Raw genomic sequence first — 13466 nt, 5'->3', positions numbered from 1 at the left:
AGCAGCCAGCCAATTGCTTTGTACGTGGCTAGCAACGTTTCTTTATCTTTTTCCCAAGTGCTACCGGCAAGCTACTTAAGGATTTTGTTGCAGCTATGCACTTTAGATACAACTTCGATGGCATACGCCGATAGTACGGAGTAGAGTGCCGTGGTTTGATAGCGCTGGTAGTGCTATGCATTTTGCGGAGGCAATGCTGAGTAGCAAGGCGAAGATTCGGAGTAAGCTGAGGGAGCAAGAAGGTTTCCAATGTCTTCGCTAGTGGCGAAAAGAGTGATACCGGCCGTTATGACTTGCCTTCGTTAGCGGGTTTTCTAGGCTTGAAAACGCGCGCCAGGTAGCTTACTCCCTCAGCGCTAAGATGAATTGGATTGGGCCTATTGATTAAGAGGGTTTGGCTCTTTTCATGGCTTCTTCAACCTCTGTAGGGGTGGTGATAACGGTTCACACGAGTTTCTCAAATAATAAGCTGGTCAAGGAAGTACCCCGTACCAAATTTCAAGGAAATCTCACCATAAATAAATTTTATTTAGAATATGTCCCTGGTCCCTGGTTCATATCCGGGAAAAATAAGAAAGAAAACGGATAAAGCTATGAATCTAAAGCATCTGCAGTTCCCCTGGCAGGATCGCCAATATATAGTATAACTATATTTTTAAGCAAAACTTTATTTATAAATTTAATAATACCATTCACATTTAAAATCTAAAATTAACTTTTTGAACCATTATTCAAAATAAATTAAATATATTATATTTAAATAAAGTAGATAACCCTACACAGACAAAACAGCTGATTCGAACATCGGCATTGTTGACATTCGAAAAGAACAAAACCAATATGGTTTCTTGACACCAAGTGAAATCAATATTATCAATATTATTAAGCGTCAAACTTTAAATACACCCCTGAAATTGCTGCGCGTAAAATGTGTACTACTAAATTTCAATACGCATTATACTCAGATGTAACTGAAATATTTGTCTATGCTTCACCCTCTACACCAATTCTATGTATTCTATGTGTGTCAACAATTCATCGCAACTGATTCAGCTATATGTTATACCCTATGGCCATCAGAGGGTTGTGTCTCCGCTTTTCGGTACACCCTGTGGCTAGTTATTTAACCACTGCCGCTAGATGGGTCTCCTAAGCGTTATCTAAGTGAGGATAGGCGTTTTTTTTACGCGCAAACGTAAACGTATACGCGTGTATAAAAAAACACGGCTATTAATTTTTAATTCCGACAAAGCGCCAAACCGACTTATGCTGGCTGGCAACAGAACAAAAAATGCTGCTGGTAACCATCAACGGGTGGTTGTGTGCGTATCGGGTGATTGTCGCTTGCCCGGCCACCACACAAGCAGAAAGCATCAAGCGCCATTTGTATTGAAAATTCGTAGCGTGCGGACGTAAACATGTCATCGGATGACGATTTTTTATTGCTTGTAACTGCAGTTGTTTTGGCGGAAAAAAAGAAAGATGAAAACTTTGTATGCAAAACGTAAACAGTTTACGCATGTTGTTGCATTGGGGTATCTTTGTTTATACAATTCGAGCAGAATATCATATTGTTTATTTTTTTCATCACGGTTGGAATATGCTTCACACTTTACATTCCACAATGCTGGTAAGCATTCGTAGGTTTCAATAAACCGCAACGTAAAATCTTTTTCTTCTGCGAACTTGCTCATTTCACGTTCTCACAAAACTAACACACTAATACTTGTCAATCACGTTGGCCACGATCAAATAAAGTCAAGCGAAAAAATCTAAAAATACTGATTTTCATCAACGCGAAGCGGACAACAAACAAGTACGTGTGAGACGACTAGCGCCGATTGCTATGGTAACCACCCGTTGCTATGGTTACCAGCAGCATTTTGTGCTCTTGCCAGCCAGCATTAGATTTCATGATAGCCCTGACTAATGAAAGTGTAATTAATTACTAATTTTTCCCTCAACAGCGCCGCAAATTCGACCATCTTCAATATTTTGTGGGCCAACATGAGTCATTATTGAATGATTTGCATTCACGTTGGTATTTAAATGAGATCCCAAGTATCGTTGATTTCTTTGAGGAACCTTGGACTGAGCTGATTATGCATCCGAATTATAATGATTTACGACGTAGAATTCGTACGTTTACCATAGACTCGGCGAGGGAAATAATGCGCGAGGTAAAGTCTATCCAAATATTAAAATATTAAGATATTCTTGAATTTATTTGTGTACCTTTTGCACAGCATCCTCACATGGATCGCAAATCACGTAAGGAATACATGAAGCATTATATGACACATTTTCAACATACTACTGAAATCGAGAAAACATTATTACGTTTCTTACGAAGACATCGTGATGATTTTGTCTATCCTTTTGCACTACCCGAAGACTTTCAACTCAATTTAGCTGGAAAATTGAACATGTAATATTTTGTATTTGTGTACTTATGTGTGTTTATATGTATATTTTGAATTTTTTAGTTAATAATTTACATATTTACTTTACTATACTTACCTATGCTGCCGTTCATAACAAAAAGGAAGTAGAGTTCACTTAATGCCTTTTGGGAATTTTGATCCCAATAAGTAAGTTTCTGCGATATAATTTGGTTTGAGTTCCCGATCTTTAATTTTAACAAAAATATAAATAAAGTTTGGGTTACAGAATGTGTGATTGCATTTCCCAAAGATGTAGTAAGCAACGAGCTTATTTTTGATATACTTTCCCAAGAAAACCCAGTCATAGCTTTTACTTGCTCCTTGGACATATCGTGTTCGTTCACTCTACAGAATAACGACAACTGTGATTTCTTTGACGTTGTATTAAGGAATAACATAAGTTCTGTTTTTTTCTATTTCACTAGTACAAGAAACAATCCGAAGCTGCGCTAAATCTTCTTCATAAAAATAATTTCCCATTAAATGCTCGGACAACGCCGGTAACCTTTTGGTATAAATATTTGCCTTTTAATAAATAATTGTATTCGTGCTTGTAATAGTATTAACGTAGTACCATTGGCTTTTTGAAATATTACGCAATATTTTTGAATAGATGCAACTCTTTGGAAGGGAATTTCAATATAATCATCATTACTTTGGTGTTTATATTCAATTTCACTCCACTGGTATCAAAATCCTCCATTCTCACATTGGTTTCTTCTGTGCTTGAACAATATTCAGCAGGTGATGTACATTTCGCATTAGAGACTGTTTTATTCAAATATGGCAAAAGTCGACACTTGTAACATAACAGAAATTACAATATTTGCACTTGTCCGCCATTATTAGCTAATATATTGTAACGAATTTACTTGCAAATCCTCTTATTTGCCCTTTTGCTAGGTTCGTATTGCTAAACTGTTGAATAAATAACTCCAATATTGAATAATGGAAAAATGGTCTTTATTAAAGTACGTCACAATAACACTTATACTTTGCAACTAGCTTGCTTAACAACCAAACTGATTGATAGTTCAAATGAAACTCTACTATTGCCCGCCAGATTGCGTGCTTTATCAATAACTGCTTGATAGCTCAACTCAAACTGAATTCCAGCGCCTCTACATTTGCTGCCTTTTATACTCTCTGATTTCAACGTTCGCATCTTCCAGGCGCTTTCAGAATCTACTAGTTGCCATCAGCTCTCAAACTTCTCAGCTGTAACTACAATTGCACGATTTTATAGCTTCTCTCATTGCATACTTTCAGGAGTATCTCAGATATATGCAAGTTAACAGTACACTTCCCACAGTGCCCTTATGGCAATCATAAACAAATATTCCATTTCTCAAGCCACTGGCGTTTCAGTAAGCAGACTAAACAATTATTGTATTCTCAAGCCACTGGAATTTCAGTAAGCAGACTAAACAAAGATCATATTTCTCAAGCCACTGGCATTTCAGTAAGCAGACTAAACAAATATTATATTTCTCAAGCCACTGGCATTTCATTGAATAAACATTCCATTTCTCCCGCATCGGTTTTCAAGGGCAAATCCGATGCAACGCTTATATTGTAAATATTGAATTAAGTTATAAATAAGAGCAATTGTGGAAAATAAAGTCAGTTTGGATTCTGAGTTTGGTGTCAATGTTACATTCTGTAACTAACCATACAAAATTCTTATTATTTTTTAAAAACCCCTCCTAAAGTAGGAGGACGATAATTGGCGCCCAACGTGGGGCACGCGTTGTAAAAATAAGTATCGTCAAAGGACGAGAAAAAATAAAAAAACACAAAAGTTAAACAACAAAGTTTTTTAAAAAAAGTATCGTCAAAGGACGAGAAAGAACAAAAAAAAAACCCAAAAGTTAAACAACAAAAATTTTTAAATAAGTATCGTCAAAGGACGAGAAAGAACAAAAAAAAAAATACAAAAGTTAAACAACAAAATTTTTTAAATAAGTATCGTCGCTGGACGAGAAAGAACCAAAAACACAAAAGTAAAACAACAAAAAATTGTTTTCAAAACTTTAACAAACTACCATTGTGAATTCATACAAGTGGTTTGAAAAAAACATTAACAATAGTAAACAGCTTCAATCATCTGTTGAATCGCTGTTCGAATACTTAAATCATTTAATGTGAAGTTCGTGGGTTGAAATTTGAAAATTGACAAGAAAAATACAAGTGAGCAGCTAACAGCAAAATAAGTCCATGGAGAAATAAATTTAATAGAGTGTGCAAAAACAAAAACAAATTTAAAAACGTAATTCTTGAATTACTCGTATCACAACAACAACAAAACAAACATACAACCATAACGTTGAATAAGAGGAAGAAGTAAACGAGAGGAGAAGAGCAGTTCAAAAAGGAGCAGAGAAAAAAAGGAAGCTGTATATAAATTTGATGTTACAGGACCAGTGAGAGCAGCAGTAACAAAAACAATTACTAAAAATATTTAAGTGTGGATTTGTTGATACAAGTATTTAGAAATATGCACCCAGAAGAGATTAATATTGAAAATGAGCGAAATCGGACTATAACCACGCCCACTTTTTCGATATCGAATAGTTAGAAAAATTGAATAAATGAGATAATTGCCAAACTAATACCGTTTAGCTAATGAAATTTAGTAGGTGGGTTGGCTTTATGATGCAAAACATAAATTGCAAAAAAATTTGGAATATGGGAGTGGCACCACCTAAATTTGGAAGTTTAACAACCCGTATATCAAAATCCGTTAAAGATATTACATTGAAATTTGGCAGAGACACTATCCTTGCCAAATCATAAAGACTGAGTGAAGATAATCAAAACCGGTTAAAGAACACGCCCACTTTTCCTAAGGTCTAACCTTAACATAGTTTGCAATAACTTTATGGTATTTGATTGATATTCTACCTCAGTATAGATATATGATAGATGTGTACATAAAGTCCAACGTGGATGAAAAGCTGCTCTCCACAACACAGCATGCGTACACCAAAGGCAAGTCGGTAGACACCGCATTGCATAGGGTGGTAATAAGCATAGAGAAATCCCTGGAATATAAGGAGTATGCTCTAGGAGTCTTCTTGGACATTGCCGGGGCTTTCAATAATGTTGCAAAATGGGCGATTACGGATGGTCTTAATTACATTAAAGTACATCCTGCCTTAATCAGATGGATCGGCTGCATGTTAAATTGCAGAAAGATTACATCACAATGGGGATTGTACGAGGCCACGAAATCAGTGGACAGGGGCACGCCGCAGGGAGGGGTGCTATCACCTCTGCTGTGGACACTGGTCATCAACCAACTGCTCAGGCAATTCGATGAGGGACCCGTAAAACTTACGGCTAACGCAGATGACGTTGCAATTGTCATAAGTGGAAAATGCCTTCCAACGATTACTTCTTTGATGGATCGGGCGCTTCGGGATATTCATACCTGGGCATCTAATGTCGGGCTGAAAGTCAATGCGGAGAAGACGGATATGGTCTTGTTTACAAAGAGGTACAAGGTCCCAAATTGGACCAGGCCTAAGTTAGGAGCGGTGACCTTACAGGAGAAACCTTGCACAAAATATCTAGGAATCATCCTAGACAGTAAGCTGTCATGGAAGCTCAACGTGGAGGAGAGGGTCAAGAAGGCCTCAACGGCACTCTATGCATGTAAAAGTATGCTGGGGTGTACGTGGGGCCTATCGCCCTCTCTTTCTCATTGGGTTTTTACAGCGATTGTAAGCCCTATTCTATACTATGGAGTTCTTGTTTGGTGGAAAGCCACACAAAAAACAACATACCTCAAAAAATTAGAGGGGGTATGCAGACTATCGATGCTTTGCATTACGGGAGCCCTGAAAACAACCCCGACGGCTGCACTGTATGCCATTCTGCACATTCCACCTGTAGACCTGGTAGCAAAGAACAAAGCGTTAACGACCGCAACCAGGCTCGATGCTTCGGGGCAGCTTGAGCGCCGACCATATGGCCATAGTAGTATAGCGTCATCAGTCACAAGACGAACAGACTACATGATTCCCTACCTGCACTTTGAGGGAGATCTTAAGGCCACAATAGAGGTGGACGGTTGGCGCAAGGGTGCGCAAATGGCGGACGAGGTGATACATGTGTACACCGATGGTTCCAAAATAGTGGAAGGAGTAGGGTCTGCGGTATACTGCGCTGATCCGGAATTAAGCAGATCCTACAGGCTGCCGGATTACTGTAGCGTTTTCTAAGCGGAAATATTAGCCGTAACCAAAGCAGTAGAAACCCTGGAAGAGAATAGCTTAAGCTGCAACCGTGTTAACTTTTATATTGACAGTCAAGCAGCAATTAAGGCAATAATCTCGCATAGCACAGCATCTAAATGCGTGTTAGAGTGTAAGCAGTCTCTGGAGAGAATCGGGACAGGGAGAAGCATACATCTATATTGGGTCCCAGGGCATATGGAAATAGATGGGAATGAAAAAGCGGACGAATTAGCTAAAAAGGGCGCATCCCTTGAAGCTTGCTCCGTAGACGTCCCAATTAGATTGGGCGAGATTAAGCGAAGGCGAGAGGTGCACATGATCGACCAAGCAGAAAAGACGTGGGTTCAAGCGCGGGGCTGTAAAGTGTCGAAGATTATGTGTAGGTCTTATAACCTTAGACTAATACAGTTGCTTCTATCATTAAAAAGAGAGGACTGTAGACTCATGACGGGTTTTCTGACTGGACACTGCCTTCTGGCGTCACATGCCTTTAAATTAGGCTTGGTCAGTGATAGCAGGTGTAGGAAGTGCGGGTTGGAGGAGGAAACAACCGAGCGCGTTCTATGCTCGTGCCATGCACTTGCCAGGCTAAGACTCCAGCTATTAGGAGTGATACAGCTGTCAGATCTAGAAGCAGCAAGTGGCTTAAGTCCTAGGAAGCTTCTAGTATTTGCCAAGAGGACGGAGTTATTTTATAACATAGGTCCTGGTTTTTGATAGGGTTTTTCAGTTTGGTCGTTAAAACAAACTTCTGGTAACACTACGGACTCAATCAGTCTATGTGAGGTCCTCATGGACCGGCCAGTTCAACCTACCTACCTACTTACCTCAGTAGTGGTATGATTGAGCTAAGAATAAAACTTAAAAAATTCTTTAGAATGGACGTGGCCCGCCCCTTTTTTCTTACTCTTTCCTAAATACTTTTAATGTCATAAATCGAACAAAAATCTCCCAATCCGAACAAAATTTGGAGTAAACATTTTTTTCATAGCTAGAACTGTTTTCTCTGAAAATGAGCGAAGCCACTCTTGAAAGCCTTGCACAGCCTTTTAACACTATTAATCACAACACAAAACAACCAACAATAGCGTCTCAAGTGCACAGCTGGGTATGTAATGTTCGGTTTCACCCGAAATTGGACTTTCTTACTTGTTTTTAATATATTCAGGGCTGTCATGGAGTCCAATGGTTGTCGGAATTAGATTTGAAAACGACAAACAAATTGCTTTGGTGTCTTGAAATATAATGTTATCGGTTTTATGTTCGAATCGGAAATAGTGTCAGTTTTAAGTGTCAAAGAATCCAATAATATTGATTTTTGTATCGGAAATAATCCAGTTATTGGACATTGTGGATAAAACAAGTGTGATATCTTATCCGTAAAGTGCCTGACAGGATGTTCAAGATGGCTACTTTTTGGCGTTTTGGCAGCGCTGTGATAGGATGATCAATATGGCGGCGCATACGGTCGCTGGTGATAGAAAGAAATACACTATAGTCTCCTTGAAAATCAGGCGATCCATTCTATTTGTAAATTTGACGTCTACTCAGAAGTATATATATATATATATATAGTTTGAACGCCAATTGTTCCCTCCCTGTACTATTTTACATTGCATCCTTATGCTTTTCTTTTTTAATAAATAAAAATATAAATGCATTAATATTTATTTTTATAAAATAAACCTGCATTTACTCACATTTTCACAAAAAACTAACTGCTTTTAGAAAACAACTATATATATATATAAATACTAGAAGACCCGGCAGACGTTGTTCTGCCCTAAATTTGGCCTATCTGCATACATTTTAATAAGCTATCTCTATCTATCTATCTCTTTCTCAATCTCCTCTCTTCTCTCAATTTCTTCTCATTCTTCTGCATCCCTTATTGCCTGTCCCAGAGGGTGGTATTTATTTTATTCCAGTCCCATTCCCAAACCCACTCCGAGTCTCAGTCCCAGTCCTAGTCCTAATCCAAGTCCAGGCCGTCTCTGGATAATATATTAATCTGTACTAAAGCCCTCATCAACAGCTTTCATTTGATATCCATATTGTATAAACACTCTCTAGGCATTCACTGGCCCACGTTTTGGCCTATATCTCAAGACCCTAGTCACCCAGGGGTATGAAACTTACCCTCTACTAAAGCTTTAATTTGTTATCCATATTCTATAAACACATTCTAGAGGTACTAGGGTCCACGTTTCGGCCTATATCTCGAGACTCTGTGCGTCGATCGCAACCAAACCTATGTAGTAACCACCACGTGAGGTTTACGCAACTTGTGTGAAAGTTTGAACAAAATCGACCGACGCATCTCTTCAAACTCCGGCGACCAACTAACACACATTTTAGCCTTTCTTTCTATATATAGATTTTTATTTTTCACACTTCACTATAATATTAAAAAGAAATGCAAATGAAGATTTTCGTTGCTTTTGAAATTAGTCTTAAAAATTGCACATGGAACAACTAAAGACTCTCCTGAATTAAAGAAAATGTCATATTACTTCTAAATCGCGGGCCCCCTCAGAAAGTTTTCGTCAATACTCAGTTTGATGATTTTAATGTGGGTTCCTTCTATGCAACCAACTGTTAAGGAAATTTTATATTTTGAATGGAAATAATCTCTTGATCTACGTTGTAAGTTGCAGTCCATTTCCAGTTTTATACACTGTGGACAAATGAACTGATCTAACATGGTTAATACTGGGCGTCTGCCTACGCTAGTGCGTCTGAAAACTAAAAACTCAACTAAAAATTGCAACGAAGCTGAAAGCGGGAGCACTGGTGGGAGAACATGTCTAGCACCCTGTAATGATGTCAAGTACCATTCGAAAATCCTATTTATTTAGGCGATAATATGCTATGCACCTGCAAGCTCTCTATAAACTTTTATAAACGCACATTAAAAAAAAATTTTTATCACGCTGTCTCGGGCAGCTCAAATGGGTTACTGCAATCTCGCACCTGGGTACTAACGATTACTTTAGGTATTCAATTACCGCCCAATTCCTCCAAAAAAAAAAAAAAAAAAAAAAAAAAAATACCAAATATCAAAGGAATTGCAAAAGTAATTGAAAAATTCTTAGTATAAAAATATTTTAGCGATTCAAGCGGTGATTTTATGAGGTCATAGTAACTTATTGGACCATAAGAAAACTTTTGTACAACATAAGCACTGTCGTCTATGATTGGCAATTCATTTCTCCTCGCCACAAATGAGAACAGGTATGGTAAGATTGTATCATCGTAGTTAAGTTTTGCTGTTGAGCGGCCAGCCAATTGCTTTGTACGTGGCTAGCAACGTTTCTTTATCTTTTTCCCAAGTGCTACCGGCAAGCTACTTAAGGATTTTGTTGCAGCTATGCACTTTAGATACAACTTCGATGGCATACGCCTTGAAGGTGAAAGTGTTACCGAATTTTACCCCTAACAACTTTATGTGACTGACAGTCGGTAGCGTAACATCATCGACGTGAACGTCCAATATTCCACGTCATAAACAGAGTAGCCATGGATTTGGTCGGCTAAGTGCAGATAATTTGACAGGGTGAACCTTCTATAGCTTGGAGTAGAGTGCCGTGGTTTGATAGCGCTGGTAGTGCTATGCATTTTGCGGAGGCAATGCTGAGTGGCAAGGCGAAGATTCGGAGTAAGCTGAGGGAGCAAGAAGGTTTCCAATGTCTTCGCTAGTGGCGAAAAGAGTGATACCGGCCGTTATGACTTGCCTTCGTTAGCGGGTTTTCTAGGCTTGAAAACGCGCGCCAGGTAGCTTACTCCCTCAGCGCTAAGATGAATTGGATTGGGCCTATTGATTAAGAGGGTTTGGCTCTTTTCATGACTTCTTCAACCTCTATAGGGGTGGTGATAACGGTTCACACGAGTTTCTCAAATAATAAGCTGGTCAAGGAAGTACCCCGTACCAAATTTCAAGGAAATCTCACCATAAATAAATTTTATTTAGAATATGTCCCTGGTCCCTGGTTCATATCCGGGAAAAATAAGAAAGAAAACGGATAAAGCTATGAATCTAAAGCATCTGCAATTCCCCTGGCAGGATCGCCAATATATAGTATAACTATATTTTTAAGCAAAACTTTATTTATAAATTTAATAATACCATTCACATTTAAAATCTAAAATTAACTTTTTGAACCATTATTCAAAATAAATTAAATATAGTATATTTAAATAAAGTAGATAACCCTACACAGACAAAACAGCTGATTCGAACATCGGCATTGTTGACATTCGAAAAGAACAAAACCAATATGATTTCTTGACACCAAGTGAAATCAATATTAGCCGTGTTTTTTAACACGCGCGTATACGTTTCGTTTGCGCGTGTTAAAAAACGCCTATCTTCGCTTAGATAATGCTTAGGAGACCCATCTAGCGGCTGTGGTAAAACAACTAGCTACAGCAACAGGGTGTACCGAAAAGCGGAGACGCAACGCTCTGATGGCCATAGGGTATAACATATAGCTGAATCAGTTGCGATGAATTGTGGACACACATATAATACATAGAATTAGTGTACAGGGTGAAACAAAGACACATATTTCAGTTACATCTGAGTATAATGCGTATTGAAATTTAGTAGGACAAAATTTATGCGCAGCAATTTCAGAGGTGTATTTATAGTTTGTCTCTTAGCAGTCAATATAAAGTTTAAGCGTAAACGGATATACGCGTGTTAAAAAACACGGCTATTGTCAATATTATTAAGCGTCAAACTTTAAATACACCCCTGAAATTGCTGCGCGTAAAATGTGTACTACTAAATTTCAATACGCATTATACTCAGATGTAACTGAAATATTTGTCTATGCTTCACCCTCTACACCAATTCTATGTGTGTCAACAATTCATCGCAACTGATTCAGCTATGTATATGTTATACCATATGGCCATCAGAGGGTTGTGTCTCCGCTTTTCGGTACACCCTGTGGCTGTGGCTAGTTATTTAACCACTTCCGCTAGATGGGTCTCCTAAGCGTTATCTAAGTGAGGATAGGCGTTTTTTTTACGCGCAAACGTAAACGTATACGCGTGTATAAAAAAACACGGCTATTAATTTTTAATTCCGACAAAGCGCCAAACCGACTTATGCTGGCTGGCAACAGAACAAAAAATGCTGCTGGTAACCATCAACGGGTGGTTGTGTGCGTATCGGGTGATTGTCGCTTGCCCGGCCACCACACAAGCAGAAAGCATCAAGCGCCATTTGTATTGAAAATTCGTAGCGTGCGGACGTAAACATGTCATCGGATGACGATTTTTTATTGCTTGTAACTGCAGTTGTTTTGGCGGAAAAAAAGAAAGATGAAAACTTTGTATGCAAAACGTAAACACTTTACGCATGTTGTTGCATTGGGGTATCTTTGTTTATACAATTCGAGCAGAATATCATATTGTTTATTTTTTTCATCACGGTTGGAATATGCTTCACACTTTACATTCCACAATGCTGGTAAGCATTTGTAGGTTTCAATAAACCGCAACGTAAAATCTTTTTCTTCCGCGAACTTGCTCATTTCACGTTCTCACAAAACTAACACACTAATGCTTGTCAATCACGTTGGCCACAATCAAATAAAGTCAAGCGAAAAAATCTAAAAATATTGATTTTCATCAACGCGAAGCGGACAACAAACAAGTACGTGTGAGACGACTAGCGCCGATTGCTATGGTAACCACCCGTTGCTATGGTTACCAGCAGCATTTTTGTGCTCTTGCCAGCCAGCATTAGATTTCATGATAGCCCTGACTAATGAAAGTGTAATTAATTACTAATTTTTCACTCAACAGCGCCGCAAATTCGACCATCTTCAATATTTCGTGGGCCAACATGAGTCATTATTGAATGATTTGCATTCACGTTGGTATTTAAATGAGATCCCAAGTATCGTTGATTTCTTTGAGGAACCTTGGACTGAGCTAATTATGCATCCGAATTATAATGATTTACGACGTAGAGTTCGTACGTTTACCATAGACTCGGCGAGGGAAATAATGCGCGAGGTAAAGTCTATCCAAATATTAAAATATTCTTGAATTTATTTGTGTACGTTTTGCACAGCATCCTCACATGGATCGCAAATCACGTAAGGAATACATGAAGCATTATATGACACATTTTCAACATACTACTGAAATCGAGAAAACATTATTACGTTTCTTACGAAGACATCGTGATTATTTGTCTATCCTTTTGTACTACCCGAAGACTTTCAACTCAATTTAGCTGGAAAATTGAACATGTTTGTATTTGTGTACTTATGTGTGTTTATATGTATATTTTGAATTTTTTAGTTAATAATTTACATATTTACTTTACTATACTTACCTATGCTGCCGTTCATAACAAAAAGGAAGTTGAGTTCACTTAATGCCTTTTGGGAATTTTGATCCCAATAAGTAAGTTTCTGCGATTATAATTTGGTTTGAGCTCCCGATCTTTAATTTTAACAAAAATATAAATAAAGTTTGGGTTACAGAATGTGTGATTGCATTTCCCAAAGATGTAGTAAGCAACGAGCTTATTTTTGATATACTTTCCCAAGAAAACCCAGTCATAGCTTTTACTTGCTCCTTGGACATATCGTGTTCGTTCACTCTACAGAATAACGACAACTGTGATTTCTTTGACGTTGTATTAAGGAATAACATAAGTTCTGTTTTTTCTATTTCACTAGTATAAGAAACAATCCGAAGCTGCGCTAAATCTTCTTCATAAAAATAATTTCCCATTAAATGCTCGGACAACGCCGGT

At 38.1% G+C, this 13466-nt stretch overlaps 1 protein-coding gene across 5 annotated transcripts in view; it reads left to right on the top strand.

The window, feature by feature from the left end:
* LOC137244666 (cilia- and flagella-associated protein 61-like) overlaps positions 1 to 13264 on the top strand; it is a 76241-nt gene extending 62977 nt beyond the window's left edge. For 2 of the 5 annotated variants that reach the window (XM_067774006.1, XM_067774004.1), the window contains 3 exons: positions 12503 to 12715; positions 12774 to 12954; positions 13007 to 13264. In XM_067774006.1, the coding sequence (XP_067630107.1) occupies positions 12503 to 12715; positions 12774 to 12938 (378 nt within the window). In that variant the 3' untranslated portion in view covers positions 12939 to 12954; positions 13007 to 13264. Of the gene's footprint in view, positions 1 to 1967; positions 2181 to 2246; positions 2429 to 2486; positions 3884 to 12502; positions 12716 to 12773; positions 12955 to 13006 lie in introns of those variants that run through there. The other 3 variants (XM_067774005.1, XM_067774002.1, XM_067774003.1) reach the window with 2 other exon arrangements.
* The last annotated feature ends 202 nt before the right edge of the window (positions 13265 to 13466 follow it).

Source organism: Eurosta solidaginis, chromosome 3 (assembly GCF_040869045.1).
Source record: "Eurosta solidaginis isolate ZX-2024a chromosome 3, ASM4086904v1, whole genome shotgun sequence".
NCBI classification, from domain to species: Eukaryota; Metazoa; Arthropoda; class Insecta; order Diptera; family Tephritidae; genus Eurosta; species Eurosta solidaginis.
Note: the sequence above shows the minus strand (reverse complement) of the source record. Positions and strands in the feature narration are given on the sequence as shown.